Source organism: Leptodactylus fuscus, chromosome 8 (assembly GCF_031893055.1).
Source record: "Leptodactylus fuscus isolate aLepFus1 chromosome 8, aLepFus1.hap2, whole genome shotgun sequence".
NCBI classification, from domain to species: domain Eukaryota; kingdom Metazoa; phylum Chordata; class Amphibia; order Anura; family Leptodactylidae; genus Leptodactylus; species Leptodactylus fuscus.
Genome location: NC_134272.1, coordinates 65,727,933 through 65,747,228, shown reverse-complemented (window position 1 = coordinate 65,747,228; position 19,296 = coordinate 65,727,933). Strand labels below are relative to the sequence as shown.

The 19,296-nt window shown below is 41.7% G+C and overlaps 1 protein-coding gene across 1 annotated transcript in view; it reads left to right on the top strand.

The window, feature by feature from the left end:
* The window catches only part of DRC11 (dynein regulatory complex subunit 11), a 105,238-nt gene that overhangs the window by 63,595 nt on the left and 22,347 nt on the right, over positions 1-19,296 (top strand). The window contains exons 8-9 of the mRNA XM_075285452.1: positions 9,667-9,751; positions 12,784-12,921. Of these exons, the coding sequence (XP_075141553.1) occupies positions 9,667-9,751; positions 12,784-12,921 (223 nt within the window). The remainder of the gene's footprint in view (positions 1-9,666; positions 9,752-12,783; positions 12,922-19,296) is intronic.

Sequence of the window (19,296 nt, the reverse complement as noted above, 5' to 3'; positions counted from 1 at the left end):
CAGGAGGGCAAGTAAGCGCCTGTTACAGGTGTGAGTTTAATGGAGAGTGAAGTAAGAAATGAGGCTGTGGTCAGAAGGAAGGAAATCTCCCAGACATGGCATGAAGTCCCATTAATCCAAGAGGATGTTATCCTTTCAGCTAACCATAGGAAAGAAGGGGCATTATCAGCCCTATTCAGAAAAGCGTTAGATTTTGCAAATAGCCACACCTGTGGTTTTTGGAGACGTACATGAGAATTTTGTTCTTTTTCTGCTTTCCCCAGTTTGCTGTTTCTAATTGAAAAGCCTCACAATAAAAGGTTATCTGGGTGAGTGCTTTCAATGTATCGCGTTTTCACTAGATCATGTGAAGTGGAACAAGTACGTTAATCCCTTCGGTTTGTGGAAAGGCAGAAACATGGAAAGTTCAATTAAACACAAAAACACAGCCCTCCCCGTGCGCCACTTTCACTCCTTACCATGAAGTCACAGTCTGTTGTTAATAAACTCTTGTTTTCTCAGCCTTTGCTACAAAACCCGCCATTCCGTTGTTGTACATTTAGGCTTGCATTTTTCTCTTTTTGGCTAGGTCCTTTTTTTTTTTTAATGTTTCCCGGTTTTCCCTGGCACAGAAAGGGTGTGATGGCTGCAGTTGGTGAGGGGGGATTAGTATACAACACAAGTGGAATCTGTTTAACCCCAGCGGGCCAAAAGCTTCTTATCTAGCATCAAATTGTGTGTTTCTGTATTTCAATGTCTCACGCTCCTCACATGCTTGATTTACCCTGGAGCAGGTTTCTAATCCTAAGAAAAGAAAGGCAGGCCTCCAAGCCAGACAGGGGATAAATCTCAGTGCAAGACAGAGATGTAGAAATCACAACCTACCATAAATCAAGTCACCATTAGTGCAAGTGGGAGGTGGCACAAGGGCCTCTATCAGGAGCCTGGAGTTTCCTGAATGCAATCAGCAGGGTGGAATCCTCCGGAGGACCATGATTATAATATATGCCCTAATCCTCATGTTATTCCCCAAGCATTAAGTTCATTGAGCCCGAATCCTCCTCCTTTCTCTTACTCTGCCGCTTTCTATTACTCTCTTATATTGTAGGCCTAAAACACCAAAATGACCCTTTACCGTGTGATCTGACGTCTAACCTTTCTGCTGTAGTGAAGACATTCCTGTCTAATATGCCTTGGGTTGATTCTCTCCTGAGTCCACTATGCTGAAAACCCAGCAGGTCACGAGAATTTACACAAATTCATCGTCCAGCAGTAGACAGAGACTGGGTGGTAGGTGGAAATAGACTAAGAATCAATATGATAAACCTAAAAAATGCAAAACATGAGGGTTATATGTGGGCTGCCATTGCTGTGGCTTATACACAATGTACACCCGCAGTCTGTGCAGTAGTTGTAAGTTAACTTGATACAGTATTTCCGTCTGTTTGCAAATTGTGCGACCCATCTGTTCTTTTCACCCTCTCCAGTTATCTTACCCTTTTGCACTCTGTAACATACCACAGGTGCTGTGTGAAAAGTAATCTTAGCCCGGCATCTGTACTAGCTTTCATGCTCAGTGGTTGTCAAAAGAAGGCGAGGAGTATATAGGAGGGTTCGCTTTGAAATATGTTATATTTTGAGTACGAGAGTGTGGCACTTAAGTCTGCGGTATCCGATCTATTGTCTCCATGATGTCTAAATATAATGATCAGCCAAGGAGTTATGTAAAACACAAGTACACCAATATGTAATGGGCTCTTTGATAGGAGATCACCGCCTTCGCTTCAGTTTTTGGATCCTTTAATAGGAGCCACTTCTCTCATATTGGGTTAAAATTGAGTTTAATTTTTTTTTCTATAGTGTTCGCTGTTCCTGAGTGCATGTCTGATATGCTAATTAGGCTCTCTATTGTCAAGTGGGCAGTTCCAGTCGTGAATTGACAAATGGGTGCGACTCCCATCCAGCGCTGCACCTCCCATGAGGCGACCTGAAGCGACCGCTTCAAGCGGCGCTATGCCAGGGCCCCAGGGAGGGCGGCATTTTTGCTTTCCTAAGCTGGTGGTTTGGGGAGGCCACTGGAGCAGCGCTGCTCCAGCAGCCTCCCCTCACGCTCAGGCAGAGAGCAGGTCCTCTCCGTGCCTGCTCTATGCCTGCGAACGGCGCTAAACCCCGCCCCCTTCACGCCACCACACCCCCTTCACGCCATCACGCCCCCTCCGCTCCGCCCCCTCCTCCCGGGGGGGGGGGGGCTTTCTGTAGTTCGCCTCGGGCGGCGAAAGGGGTAGGTTCACCCCTGCTCCCATCTCAGAATCCCATCTCCTACCTGTTCCTCCATGAGACCACCCATATCACAGTAGAGAGTCTATTTAACATATCAGGTACCAAAATTAACTGCAATGAAGCCTTAAAAATGTTAGTTTTACATATTGTGCCCTCAGAAATAGTATGCCCAATAGGAACAATATTCCCCCAGTGTGACCATATCTCCCAACTTTATGAGAACAGAAAGAAGGACAGACCCTGAAGCCCATTGCCCTTATTATCCGATCCTGTATGATTACAGGATAAGACTATGTAGGGTTTGTTTGTAGTTAGGGTTGAGCCGATCTTGAGATTTCAGGATCGATTTTAAAATCCGATTTCAGATAATTTTCCAGCCGATCATGATCGTGAAATTTGCTCGATTGCTGATTGGGATCCGATCTTTCCTGGTCCCAATCGCTCAACCCTAATTGTATATTATATATTATACAGTAGGGTTGCGCCGATCTTGAGATTTCAGGATCGATTTTAAAATCCGATTTTCGATAATTTTCCAGCCGATCCCTATTGCCAAATTTGCTCGATCGCTGATCGGGGTCTGATCTTTGCCGATCCCGATCGCTCGATCCTATTTATAGTCTGTAACCATGGAAACACATATGTTTGCTTAGGGACTATACAAATCAGTAGGAAATTTTTAAATATATAAAGTTAAAGGGATTCTACCATTAAAAAACTATTTTTTCTAGGTAACACGTCGGAATAGCCTTTAGAAAGGCTATTCGTCTCCTACCTTTGGAAGTGCTCTCCGCCGCGCCGTTCGTTCGAAATACCGGTTTGTACCGGTATGCTAATTAGTTCTCATTAGTAGATGGGGGCGTCCCCCAGCGCAGGAGATACGATGGGGTCGTCCCCATTGCTGCTCAAAAACCGACTGCAGCTATGTTCTTCTGTATCCTTCCCTTCCTTCTTCAGCTTGATGTCAGACGCCTGCGCAGTACGCTCTGTTCGGCGAAGATTTCGAGGAACGTACTGCGCACGCACGAAATTGCGGTGTCGGCACTATGGCCGCAGGCATGCGCAGTACGTTCGGCAAAGTTCGCTGAACAGAGGCGTCCGACATCAAGCTGAAGAAGGAAGGGGAAGATGCAGAAGAACATAGAGGCGGCGCTGCAGTCGGTTTTCGAGCAGGAATGGGGACGCCCCCATTGCATCTCCTGCGCTGGGGGACGCCCCTATCGCTGCGAGAGAACTAATTAGCATACCGGTACAAACTGGTATTTCGAATGAACGGCACGGCGTAGAGCACTTCCAAAGGTAGGAGACGAATAGCCTTTCTAAAGTCTGTTCCAACGTGTTACCTAGAAAAAATAGTTTTTTAATGGTAGAATCCCTTTAAATTAAAGGTTTGCTAATGTCCACATAACCTTTATGTTTTGTACCGAATGCACTTTAAAGGAATGTGATTCAGGAAACTATTTCCATCCCTAAGGTTGTAATATTTAGGACATGTCTGGAAATCTTAGTGATTCATAATTTCTGTCACTGTGAATCAGCCTAAATCGATACAATCCCTGTAAATTGGCAAATGATAGCGGAGTTGAAATAATCGTATACTCACCCCTTCCCATCTATCTGTAAAAAAAATCACAGATGCGGGTTTCATGTTACCATTTTAATTGTATAAATAGAAGCAGATGCCGCGCTCTTCACGTCTTATATTAATGTATTCAAACAGAATATTTGGAACAAGCAACAAAAGAGCGGAACCAAGTAAAAAACAACCTTGTAAAATTAACATTGTATGAATATGGATGTATAGAATGAGTCAGGATAATACTGTTCTATGTAATGTATACAGTCACAAATCCATAAAGTACTATATGAAAAAGTGAAGCCTTATAAGTAATGATGATGTGATTAGGAAATGGTCTCTGTGGACGGACAATTATAAAGTACAGTAAGGTATGTATGGGAACATTGTCATTTTCAGCGTTTTCCTTGGCCCTTCTAATGATCAAGTAATAGTTAGGGCTCGTAATCATGGTCAGACTCATTATTTAATCCTATTGGGGCTCATGTATTAGTCATGTCATTTATATGGCACATATTATAAGATCTGAGGATGCGGGTGTCTATATTAGACTTATGTAAATGTCACACAACATTTTGGAAACTTAAACCGTCAACAGATGAGGAAAGCATTAGTATCTGTTCTCATCTGCATCACATCCTCTGTGGGTCTGTCCCATATTATTAGATGGAAAAGATAGAACTACATGTACTGTAACATCATATAGAAACCTGAGGATCCACATAAGTCAATGGGGTATGAGAGTGCAAGTGAAAATGGGCTATGGTCACCAAAAGAGTTTTCTAAGGCCCGGTTTTCATCTGCGTTTGGCCCATTCTGTTCCCCTCACCAGCAAGCAGAACTTTCCTCTCTGCGTTTTTCATACAGAAACCACACGGACCCCATTATAGTTTATGGGGTCCATGGTTTTCCTTAGGTAACCGCTTTTTTTATGTGGATTAGGTTTCCGTTCAGGGGGTCCCCAAGCAGACTTCTCGAACGGAAACCCGTGTGCAGATGTGAATCGGGCCTAAGAATAATTTATCATATACGCCCTCTGTGCGTATTTTGCCACAAGGTGTGGATGGGGTTGGACATTGTAACTATGGAGATGTTTTACAAGTATGAGTCCTGGCTAGGCCTTCCTTTGCCTAGAGCCGTGATGGCGAACCTATGGCACGGGTGACAGAGGTGGCACTCAGAGCCCTCTTTTTGGGCACCCATTAATGGAACAGATTATACTGTGTGGGGGCCACTGTGGAACAAATTGTACTGTTTGGGGACCACTGTGCAGCAGATTATACTGTGTGGGGGTCACTGTGAAGCAAATTGGACTGTATGAGGGTCACAGTGAAGCAGCAAGCTCTATAAAGAACAATTCGTATGACCATATTTTGCAGGTCTGTAATTGTGTGCAATTGTGGATCCGCACATTATTAAGGTTAAATTGCCGTGTTGGCATTTTGTGATAAATTAGTGGGTTTTGGGTTGCAGTCAGTTTGGGCACTCTGTCTCTAAGGGCCCCTTCACACTGAGTAAACGCGCGTGTATTTTGGCAAAATACACGTGTAAAAATAAGACTCCCATTGACTTCAATGACATTTTACACGTGTATTTTGACGTGTTTTTTTACACGTGTAAAAAAAATGCCATTGAAGTCAATGGGAGTCTGATTTTTACACGTGTATTTTTTACACGTGTATTTTGCCAAAATACACGTGTATTTTTTACACGTGTATTTTGCCAAAATACACGCGCATTTACTCTGTGTGAAGGGGCCCTAAAAGGTTCGCCATCACTGACCTAGAGGGAAGCATTCAACTGACCTTGCCTTTTAGTTAAATACCTGACACCCTTGACATCCAGCACCTGAGGCACATGCATTTCCAGTTCCCCTAGATACCCATGGAAGTAACAACCCCTATATTTACACAAGATAGCAGGAATGGAACAGAAGAGATAAATACATTTGTCATTTTCTGAAGAACCTTTTACCATTTTGTGTTTGATTGATGCCGTATATTTGTTTTCAGCAATTCTTCTGTCCCATAGCATGTCTTTATTTTGTATCACGCATGCCATGTTATCACATTGACCTAGAAGTCCATATTTCGGCATACAAAGTCTGGGTGTATTCAGAGACCTGTGTACCTGCAGTTGTGTCTGGGTTACAGAATCAATAGAAGACAATAGGGTGGAAAGTCCTCACCGATAAGCGATCTGTGGGAGAGGAATGCTAAGGTTGCCTCTATACAGAAGGTGTTGATAGGGCAGGCAATAAATAATGATTCTGTCTTTGTCCTTTTGGCTTTTGCTTTCCTCACAAAGCAGATGGGCTACAGCAGATCAGCAGGCCATGTTATGTCAGACCCTGCTATTAGTAAAGAGATGCCGGTGAAGGAAGAAAAGGTCTTGTATGCCCTCTCATTCCATCTAGACTCATGTTAGGTCAGTTCCCACCATTAATAAAGGATCCCTGCCAAGAGCTTCTTAGCAGTCACAACATGGGGATCCATCACTGGAGACCTGGATGTCAAATCTGTACCTTTCTCAGTGCCCAAATGAAGTCTGACTATACCACCCACAAGGCTCTGACACTAACACCTTAAGCCATGTCACTTCACCATGGTCAATGTGCAGAATGTACAGTATTAGCATTTCTACGTTATTATGCTTGTATGTTACAAAACCATCTAGTGTGCAATGAAACACTGAATATCGGTGATAAATCTTATACCCAAAATGTGATCTATAGCGGATTCATCGAAACTAGGGTACACGTGAAATGGAGGGATTGCCAATAGCATCAAGTAAGATTCCAGCTCTCATATTTAAAAAGGTTTGATGTATTTGGTTGCAATAAGTTATCCAATGTACATGTTCCTGTTATATAACAATACAACCGCTTCGTTCTAGGGAAGACACTGTTACATGGTGACAGGTGATAATTGGGTGATATATTCAGTGTTATAAAGCTGCATCCATTATTCTGTTCTGTCGAGTGTCAACCTCTCAGGTTTCGTTATTATATTGAGGTTTAGCTTTCCAAGAAGGTTCACCCAAAACTAGTGCGGCCGAATTACCCCTAAGATATCATTCTGTATAATGGAGCCTGTCCCTTAAGGGACATTTGGACATTTTAGATGTTCTTTTAACTAAATGAGTGAGAATATATATATATATATATATATATATATATATATATATATATATATATACTACTAATATTATAAGTGTGAAAGTTTGTGTGTTTGGATGTTTGGATGTTTGTGAGTTTGGATGTTTGTTCCTCAATCACGCTAAAATGCCTGGACGGATTTGCGTGCAATTTTCCACAAACATAGTTTTCCCTTAGGATTGAGTCACAGGCTACTTTTGGTGCCACTAAACAACATGGCTTCCTAGCAGGAGACTCACAAAAGCAGGACTCCTAGCCCCAGCTATAGACTCACACACACTACCTGGCATTTCCTGCCTCAACCTGCCTGCACACTCCTTACTGTCACCTCAGGAGTAGCCCTCACTCTACTCACTCACATTTACATATAGCTTTCCACTATATAACACATCACATTGTCTGTATGACGACATACACAATACAACACATCACATTGTCTGTATCACTACATACACAATACAACACATCACATTGTCTGTATCACTACATGCACAATACAACACATCACATTGTCTGTATCACTACATACACAATACAACACATCACATTGTCTGTATCACGACATACACAATACAACACATCACATTGTCTGTATCACGATATACACAATACAACACATCACATTGTCTGTATCACGACATACACAATACAACACATCAAATTGTCTGTATTACTACATACACAATATAACACATCACATTGTCTGTATCACTACATACACAATACAACACATCACATTGTCTGTATCACTACATACACAATATAACACATCACATTGTCTGTATCACTACATACACAATACAACACATCATATTGTCTGTATCACGACATACACAATACAACACATCACATTGTCTGTATCACGACATACACAATACAACACATCACATTGTCTGTATCACGACATACACAATACAACACATCACATTGTCTGTATCACGACATACACAATACAACACATCACATTGTCTGTATCACGACATACACAATACACCACATCACATTGTATGTATCACTACATACACAATATATCACATTACATTTGCTAGCCCACCAAACTTTTTAAAGCACTTTTACAGTTTCACACGTCTGTGTCCGCCCAATTCTCAAATCAACGCAGACGAAGTCGCGGGTAAAAGCTAGTGTATATATATATATTTCACTGATACAGGGCTGTGTGTGCAGTCTCTTATTATAGTGAATATTGTGGCCCAAATATAAACTAAAGGTCCTTTTAGATACTTTTTACTTTTATTCTCTTTGTGGGAACTACGAATTCTAAAAATAAAACTGATGCATGGCCGAGGAGTTCCATGATCTAAGTTTTTAAACAATGACAGAGGTCTTGCATAGCAAAACTGAATAATATATGGCCCCATTGATTTTAATAGGTCTGTCACGTTCAAACTTCACAATTGCAATAAGGCGGTGACTCCCATAGCACAACTAAAACATCGCTGTATTCCCTGCGACTCCTTCAATCAAGGTCGCACTGAGACAAAATCAAATCAAACAGGCTTTATTGGCACGTCTGAATAGATATTTGGCATTGCCAAAGCTAGTAAAGTGGGGGGGGGAGTGGGGGGTATGGAGGGATGGAGTGGTTGATTTGGGGTATAACAGTCCGTGGAGTCTCATTTTCCTCTTAGTTGGTGGCCGCTATATGGGAAGGTGGGGTGGGGTGGGTGGTTTGGGGTATAACAGTCCGTGGACTCTATTCACTAATAGGACAACACAGTGATCTTTTTGGACGTTGTGGCCAAAGTCGCTGTATGACCCTAGCATTAAAATTGGAGGACACTTGATCATCGGAGAGGGCCCAAAGGTCAATGAAAGACTTAGGATGAGGCCCCACATTGCGGAAACGCATCTTTTTTTGTTGTAGATTTTACTGCAGTTTTTTGAGCCAAAGTCAGGAGTGGATTGAGTAGAAGGTAGAAGTATAAGAGCTTCCGCTATATTTCCCATTCCTTTTGTAGCCATTCTTGGTTTTGGCTCCAAGAAAAACACAGCAAAATCTGCAACAAAAAAAAACTGTATTTGGGCAACATGGGGCCTTAGTTTAAGTTCACACGGAGGAAAGTGGAGCGCAATCTGGCACGCAAAATAACGTGGCGTATACGATTCTAACTCCCATTGAAATGAATTGGAGCATTTACAGTGCGCAAACTCTGACATGCCGTATACGTGCCAGATCACGCTGCACGTTACATCGTGTGAATGCACCCTTAGCCTTAAACTCAAAGTGGTTTTCTGGGTTGTGTTAATTGATAACCTATTTTTATTCAATACCCTGTATCCCTGTGGATCAGCTGTTTAAAGTGGCAGGCCATGTGCCACGTCACCTGTTCACAGGTCAGTCCTATTCAAGTGAATGCGCTGAGCTTCCATACCAAGCACAGCTCTTGTATGGATACACAGTGCTGTGCTTGGTTTTCTGTGCAGAGGCTACAGCACCCACCCAAATGATGCTGTCTCTTCACACAGCTGATCAGTGCAGGTCTCAGGTATCCAACCCCCATGTATTCAATTGATGACCTATCCTAAGTCTGAAGGTCAATTAAAGTCTGGTCAGCACTGTTCATTAGTTCACAAGGAAAGTGTGGCGTAACATAAGAACAAAGAGTTACATGCATACTGTCAATGTACTAACAATATATGTTACATATATTAGGCATGCCACTGGAAAATTCCCTGATTTCCCAGATGAAGAAGATGGAGGATCGAAGGCTATCTTTGCTCAGAAGACTCCAGAACAGGTATCACAACAAAATATTCTTAACATGTTATATGTCAAGTGATTGTGTATTGTCCACTGTTTCTGATGTCGCTCTACCAGGTCGCTGCGACTGCAGGAGGCACAGGTCAGGGATAAAAGTCTGTTCATAGGAGACCAATGTCTTTCTGCCTTATCCCAGCTGTCAGCTGTCACTTCGTGTCTCCGAACAATAAAAGATTGAAAGTGAAGCCAGATGCAATGTAACATTTCCATCTCTGGCTGCTGCAGTCATTCTTTTTTTTTTTTTTCAGTTTTATCCCTGTCACTAGATCTGCAACCTCGTGGAATAGGATCCTAATCTCCCTTGTGCATGTTACTGCCCTGCTTCTGCCTAAGCTTTGTACTCTGGCTCCTGCCTTTGATCCCCGGAGCGATAATAAGTATTAAATGTTAGCACATGACACTGAATACCCCGGGAGTGCGGTGGCTTAGTCTACCAGGTCCAGTCAAGATTTCGCTACTATGGCAGGGTCTGTTCACATAAAGCCAAGAGCTTTCAAGCAAAATACAGATTGCTTCCAGATTTTGATATCTTTATTGAATAAATTGTGAAGATTTTAGCAGATGTTATATGTCAGTTCTCCAGGCCAATAAAAAGGTCTATCATGTTCCAAAACACCCATGTTAAACAGCACGTTAATAACAACCTGTCTGTGTCCTGCTGTCAGTAGAGTCTCTCTAGACAGTCTGGAGGATCTGAAAGTAATAGTGGACAGCAGAGAAGAATGGGATACAGCCCGAGCAGCAATAATATTTAACTTTTTGGCAAAAACTAAGAATTTGTAGCATACATCTTGTGTCCAGATAGTCACAACTAAAGAGACTATCTCACCGAAATGCCAAGGAGGAGATTAAACCTAAATTGTTTAGCACATAAATTATATAGTAATGTACTATAGTGGAAATAAATAATATGAAAGACAGATGTTCAGGCCTAGGAAAAGTGTTAGATTAGGTGGAGCCTTGGCATATGTTAGGAGAGCATTGTGTATATGGACATAAATGAGTTGTTAATGCCCTGCTTAATCCCCCTATGGTCCATACAGTTGTCTAATAATATATAGGCAGCTATTTTTACATGTATGGGGGCTCCATCTTCTCCAGCTATACAACAATATACACCTGATTTCTGTCTTCATCCATCCACATACACTCTGATCCACAATGCATCTGCATGGCCGTAAAGGATTATAGCTTAGACTATGTTCACATCTGCACCATTTCAGAAATTCCTAAAAAAGTTGTGCAGCCCTGGACCCTTTTATACATCCATACAGGGCACTATTAATGTCCATCATGTAACAAAACCCAGCACTAACATCCGATTGTTGCTCTGTTCTTATGAAGGAAGAAAACAACAAAATTGACTAAGAAAGTTGTGAGCAAAACCTTACATTGTGACTGGTGTTTATGCTTGGTTCACATCAGCGTTGGTATTCCATCCAGGGGAGTCTGCATGGGGACCCCCCCCAAATGGAATACCAAACGCAATTGCTAGTGCTGTGCAGTAAAAGCACATGGACCCCATAGACTATAATGAGGTCCGTGAGCTTGCTTCACGCTGCCCACACGAATCATGCGGACAGGAAAGTAGATTGTGAACTACTTTCTTGTCCACATGAACCCTGAGGAGATCTGGCGGCAAGCACACGGACCCCATTATATCCTCATGAGGTCCGTGTGCTTTCTCTGGCACACCGCTTACAGTACTTTCATATTGAAGGCTTTTTCTTAGGATAGGCCATCAATATTAGGCCTCATTCACATCTGCGTTGGTATTCCATCTGGGGGAGTCCGCATGAGGACCCCCCTGAATGGAATACTGAATACAACTGCAAGCGCTGTGCAGTAAAAGCACACGGACTCCATAGACTATAATGGGATCCGTGTGCTTGCCACCAGATCTCTGCAGCAATCATGCAGGCAGGAAAGTACTTCTCAATCTACTTTTCTGTCCGCTTGATTCGTGCAGGCAGCGTGCGTGCTTTCACCGCACAGCACTTGCAGTTACATTCAGTATTCCTTTCGGGGGGTCCCTATGTAGACTCCCCCGTACAGAATACTAACGCTGATATGAATGAAGGGTTGAATCTGCAAGGCTCCGTCACATCTGTCAGAACCTTGCTCACTCAAGCAGAACAATGTGTAGCATCAGCTTTAGGTACTGAGCACTGCCCAATTGTAGTCTATAAGACATTGCTGCAGTATCTAAAGCTCCCACTACACTTTGTATGGCAAGTGACTCTAGGTTCACACTAGCGCCGGCTCTAACGGAAGAGACCTGAACGACGGAGAGCCGGACTGCTAAAATAGAGATTACACCCTGAGCCAGGCAGGTGTTCGCCGTTTTGAAACTGATAGCAGCAGAGAAAAAAGTCTTTGACGGTCTCTGCAACAGAGAATCCGACACAGATGTGAACCCAGCCTGAGTAGCACATATACATTACTGGGCGCCATAATGCCATGATGTCTCGAAGTAGCATATTTAATATTGATGTCCTATTCTAAGAATTATTTAATGCCCAAAAACTATTTGACCAGGATGATCACTGTTTTATCTAATATCCAGTTCTGAGAACTTCCCACAACAATTTTATATATGTGTGTGTGTGTATATATATATATATATATATATATATATACTGTATATATATATATATATATATATATATATATATATATCTGTGTCACTGACTATTATTGCTTCTCTTCTTACTGTGATAGGGATAGCACTATAAGGGTCCATTCACTCGCGTAAGAATCACGCTGAAAAAAAAACTCCCATTGACTTCAATGTAACCCATTGAAGTCAATGGGAGTCTTTTTTTCAGCACTGATTCTTACGCGAGTTATCGTGCCAGAATCAGCGCCACTTTTCTCTGTGTGAATGGACTCTAAGATCTACTTGGGCAAACAATAACATGGATATATTGTGTGTGTAGCCATATATAATTGTTATACATAAATGATCCCTAGTCTTGGATTTTCCCTAAATTTTCCTTTTCACTTTAGGTAGCTGCAGAGATCGCAGCTAAAGAAGAAGCCAAAGATAAAAAGAAGAAGGAAAAGGGGAAAAAGGAGAAGGGGAAAAAGAAAGGGAAGAAGGAAAAAGATAAAGGCAAAGGAAAAAAGGGCAAAGCTAAGGAGGAGGTAAGAAGGTATCGCTGCTGGTCCCATATGAAGAAATGAAAATCTCAAGAGCCCTTTAAGTTTGTCTCAGATTTCATGAGTACAGCAGATATCTGCACAAGGCATAAAAGTGCTGTAAACTGTATCAAATGGCAGCAAAAACAACATGTAGTAGCAACAGAGGAACTTTACAAGCACATGTAATGCTTACTACTATTACTGCTCACAATCACATACATTCGCTTGTGCCAGAAAAATGGAATCACAGAATGACTTGTATAAGAAATATTTCACTGGCACCATGTCCGTCTTATCAGTGTTTTCTTTGACCTTTAAGATGGCCAAAGGCATTCATACCACCATGAGAGAATAGACTCTAGCACCTACTCATCCAGTTCACATGTACACTTGTATTCAGATTTATTGAGAGTCACGGAACAGATATGGAGTGAAAAACACATGCATGTCCTAATAATAACACGTCTGTAAAATGTGGAAAGTATCTCTCTCTGGATATACTGTATAAGTATGTAAAATAATAATATTAGCCTCTGGCATGGGTTGTCGTTGTCAGATTGTTAAAAAAAAATGTTTGGGTTCATGCACATGGCTATGTTAATACCCCATAGATGCTCGATGTCGACTTTTATTTTGGTTGATCTTGGCTGGAGCCACAATTTTCTTCCAAAACCAGAGTCCCAGGACTTTAATAATGTCTGGTTGAATGGACAGAGGAAAAAAATCAGAGTCCATTCTGCAAATCTTCTTATTTTCTCCAATTTAAAATATGATGCACTTGGACTTCTCTTCAAAGAATCTTTTCTGACTTATCTTGGTATCCTCGTGACATATTAACTGCACTGGTGAAGGTCCGTCAGGAAAATGCAGCTGTCTCTGCAGATCACTAAAGCCCTTCCTCTACTTTCATGGTAGTAAGTAATAATGCAGACATCACTTATTTCCTCCATCACCTTCTTCCTTTGTAACAGGTTGTAGTTAAGCTACCAGGAACCCGATAAAGGGATAACTGATCCCTAGGACTGCATAAAGTTGTATGGTCCTGTGAATGCCATAAAGCATGTCATCATGGAATAGATATGAGCACAGTCTATGCAAATAATAATAATAATTTATTTATATAGTGCCAACCTATTCCATAGCACTTTACAAATCAGAGGACAAATGAACAGACAATATGAGACATTACAGGGGCAACATGGTGGCTCAGTGGTTAGCACTGCAGCCTTGCAACGCTGGAGTCCTGGGTTCAAATCCTGTCATGAACAGCATCTGCAAGGAGTTTACATGTTCTGCCAGTGTTTGCCTGGATTTCCTCTCATACTCCAAAATGTACATTGTGAGCCCTATATGGGGCTCACAATCTACATAAAGAAAACAAAGGAGACATTGCAATGTGACAAAGAGTAGGAGTGAGTGCCCTGCTCACAAGAGCTTACATTCTATGAGTTGGTAGGGGGACATAAAAGGTTAGAGGACTTGTATGCCACAATGATCCATCAATCTTTTAATAGAAAAGGTTAGCTGTATGAACTGTAGCTGTATGAACTTGCCACCAGCCGGTATGCCAAAACACTGTTACACTAGGTTCACACTAGCGTTCGGGTCTCCGTTCTGTGGTTTCCGTCTTCTGCATGCAGAAGACGGAAACCTGTCAGACCGGGTTTTTTAAAATCGGACACAGAGTACTGTATGTCCGACTGTGTCCGGTTTAAAAAAACGGTTTCGTGGCGGAGAGCATAAAACGCTCACCAGCGCTCACGGCCGGACATCTTTCAAACCCATTCAAATGAATGGGCTTGAAACATGCCGGCAGGTTTCCGTATCCTGCCTCTGTTTTGTGCAGGACATCTGCAGAACGGAGACCGGGCGCAGATGTGAACGAGCCCTGACACTGGTGCAGATCCAGCTATAGCTTACAGAGCCAGCCACTATGGAACTCAGACCATCCTGTATCACCATCTCGAAGATCAGTTTTGTGGAAGATTCTGAGTCAATTCATGCTGAGATATAAGTATCTTATTAAGTGGGACATATGAAGTCTGTACCCAACACTATGGTCCACCCAACATCGTGGTGACAAACTGGGCATGGAAGAGCTGAAATAAATTCCAAACTCTTATTCCATATCTGGAAGGAAAACACATATGATGACTGACTGCCCTACCCAGGAAACATCTGCAATTAGTAATTTGTCATTCTAAACAATTAATTTACTTCCAATAAACCCTCCTAACCTTGTATTCCGGTAGATTAAGACATATCAAGTCCTATCTCTCTAGAGCCTTGGATCCCTTATATATCACTGATGAAGGTTAATAAGTCTGAAACAGCCGATGAGCTAAATGGCTCTGTGTGTATTAAGCTCCATATCCAGTATACATTGGCAATTCTAGATGAATACTTGGTAACCACGTCATGTTGGTGTAGCCTATATCCTCAGCACAGGGTGCCATGCTGTTACTAAAAAGGCACATTCTACCTTGGCCAAGGTATATATACACAAAGGTAAAGACTTCAATGTGAATCTTTGCCTTATGGTAATGGTAAGCCTAGCTGCTGCCCTGGTCTATATACAGTACTCCAAACTGTTTCAGCTGTACTACAGTACAAAACCATTTGAAGTAAATCTGAATTACTAACACATTATGAATAATTTCCCCCAAGATCCTAGTTCAAGGTCTCTGTAGAATGTGCGTGAACTCTATAAATTGAATTTGGAGAGGCCCATTATCATTTCTATTTCCCAAACTAATCTTGACATTGACTTTTCACAATGGCAATCTGAAACGTAAATGGATTAGGTGGTCCTCCTACAACTTCCCGTGTTTCACTGAGAAGGATTCAGTGTCGGGAATCATTTTAGAAACACTGCCATAGGGGACAACGTCATTACATTATACTATCAAAATGTATTATCAAGTAACAAAAGTCTAATCTGGTCCACATGTTACGTGTCAAAAACATCATATTATTTCCATTAAAGCCTAACTCCATATGGCATTAGTGTTTAGTGTCAAGCAAACGAAATCCATGTTCTTGTACAGAGTAGGAGATCTTAGTATACCTATTACAAGGGGGGCTGTTGTGTTAGTACCTAGCCAACATATCTGACTTGTATGCACCATTCTATTTATATATAAAGTTTTCAATAATTATCCAATTTAACTAATTTTAATGGAGTGGATGGAATGTAAAAATGACCAGATGTCTAAAGTAATGAAATATTCTTGGTTGTCATTGAGTAATGTTTTATCTTAAGACAGGCTGGTTACTGTAGCTGGCAACTTCAAGATATAACATGTTACCCAAACTACATATTCCAGCATTCATCAGGCTTTTCTTCTGTATTCTGCGCCTATATAAGAACTTCACTTATTTGTATCAGTAGGGTTTGGAAGGATTTACAAAAAACAGGTTAAAACAAATGATGCCATATATACCCATACTAATCTAAAGGCGACTAGTATTAATAGTAATGGAGGTCACTCTTATTGTACACATTCTAATGGTGACTATACACAGATGATGTTGGTGCAACAGAGAATCAAAGCATGAATTTTATTTTGGAAGATCTTTAGAACCTTCCATATTATTCAAGTATATTTCCATATGTCCAAAGTCACCTACACTTGCTATAAACCGACATACACACGTGCTCCTCTCTGGTGACCTTTCTTGATATAATTATACTAAACAATTACTCTTATTTTTACAATTGTACCATTGATTGTTACAGTCTTATAAAATAAGATGGATGAATACCGCAACCTTCTATCAGCTATTGACATTTTTCTTAAAGAGGACCTTTCACCATATCTGGGCACATGCAGTGTTATATACTGCCGGAAAGCTGACAGTGCGCTGAGTTCAGCGCACTGTCAGCTTTCCCGATCTGTGCCCGCTGTAAAGAGCTTACGGTGCCGGTACCGTAGTGCTCTATGGTCAGAAGGGCGTTTCTGACCATTAGCCAGAGACGTCCTTCTGCCTCGCGGCGCCTATCGCGCTGTGCTGTGGAGCGGGGAGGAACGCCCCCTCCCCCTCCTGATAATACTCGTCTATGGACGAGCTGTGTGAGCAGAGGGAGGGGGGCGTTCCTCCCCGCTTTCAGCTTTCCAGCAGTATATAACACTGCATGTGCCCAAAAGTGGTGAAAGGTCCTCTTTAAAACAATTGTAAAAATTTAATTAAGACTAAGGTCTTGTGTTGCATTTTTTTGAGCCAAAGCCAGGAGTGGGTTGAGAAGAAGGGAGAAGTATAAGAACATCTTAGATATTTCCCATTCCCGGTGAAGCCACTCTGGGCTTTGGCTTAAATCATTGCCGCAAAATCTGCAGCAAAAAAGAGCTGCTTTTCCGCAACATGGTGCACAACTCCTTTCCAAATGAACTATAAGGGTCCATTCACACTGAGTTTTTGGCGCTGATTTTGATGCTGAATCCGCGCCAAAATAATGTGGGAAAAAAGCCTCCCATTGACTTTATTTATAGGCTTTTTTTTCCACGTGGATTCTGAGGCAGGTTCAGAGTCAAAATCGGTGCCAAAAAACTCCCTGTGAGTGGACCCTAACAGTACATACTGGGGTTGCCCGCTGTCTATGTTTTCCTAAATCTAGATACATTTCATTGCTAAAATATTCTTGTGTAAAATATTGAGGGGAAAACCCACCGTCTTAAATAATAAGTGAGATCTTAAATAATAGAAACTTTCATAAGATGTGGATTTTCTTTTTACTTTATTATTATAAAGATAATATTTCTCATGTTCCTTAAGTGGCAATACATTAAGTTGTGTTTAAGTTAAAGCGACACTTGGCTCAATGTTGAAGGAAGGCAAACATCGTGTATTCTGTTGAATGACACAAACTGGCATTAGAGGGATTGTTGGCTCAGGGGAGTAGAAGGAATAGCCGCCAAAGTTCCAAGAAAGCCAAGTGCGCCCTACAGGTCAGAGAGGAAAGATGTGGTTACAATCTGATGGCAATCTCTGAAAATATGCATTTAATCAGTGTGTAACTGTAGTCCTCTCACCATCCACCCTTTCCCCCGGCCCCAGGAATAACAAGGAATCGGCTCCATACATCCTCTGTGAAGGACAGGGATTATTAAAGGATTATTATTGAGACTTTGTTGCCACAAATCTTTCCTGACATACATACGTGTTTTCTAACAGTGCTATTTAATATTAAACAAATTGGAAGTTGGTTCCTTGCCCAATTTCCATAAAACTTCACTACAGTACTTACATAGTAGCGAAGATCTGACTCCGCTACATGACAGCTAATTATAGACATGGTAGAGTAATACATCATTGGACTATAAATGCACCATATTTTTTGTTAAAACTACATATCTTACTGGATTTTAGATCTTGCATACGAGTATGGGAGGTTCTGATAATATATATTACTGATTATAGATATTACCATATATTACTAACTCCTAATGTTCAACAAGGAAATCCTGAAAGTGTCCTTAGCTCGGGGTAAAAGTGCTAATTCCAGCAGGTAAAGATGGTACATGGTTGTGACTATATGCCAATATGACAACCAAGAAGAGAGGGAGGAGGGCTAAGGTGTTTAATGTACCTATTTTCATAGGATTCTTACCCATAGGTTACAAGATGACTAACATGGTTGAAACATCCTTTCGCCGACTGCAATAGCAAGATCTGCTCTAAAGGCTCCTTTAGCATGAATGACTGTATCAATGCGGCTACGTGGCCTGGAGGGATCCGCCTGTGGCACTGCAGAGGTGTTATTGAAGCCCAGGTTACTTTGATAGTAGCCATCAGCTCATCTGCATTTTCGGGTCTGGTGTCTCTCATCTTCCTCTTGACAATACTCCATAGATTCTCTATGGGGTTAAGGTCAAGCGAGTTCACTGGTCGATCAAGCACAATGATACTGCGGTTATTAAGCCAGGTCCTGGTACTTTTGGCAGTGTGGACAGGGGCCAAGTCCTGTTGGAAAATCCATCTCCAAAAAGCTTGTTGGCAGAGGGAGGCATGAAGTGCTCTAGAATTTCCTGGTAGATGGCTGCGCTGACTTTGGTCTTGATAAAACACAGTGGACCTACACCAACAGATGACCTGGCTCCCCAAACCATCACTGATGGTGGAAACTTCACACTAGACCTCAAGCAGCTTGGATTGTGTACAGCGGCCTCTCCGCTCTTCCTCCAGACTCTGAGACCCTCCAAATGAAATGCAAAATTTACTTTAATCTTTGACCACTGAGTAACAGTGCATAACTTTTTGTTCATATCCTAATTTATTGAGATGCCCTAGTACATGCCCATTGCTGCATTGACTTCTATGAGATGGATATAGTCGGGTACAGCTCTCTATCCATCTGTCATACTGTTGCAATATAATTTT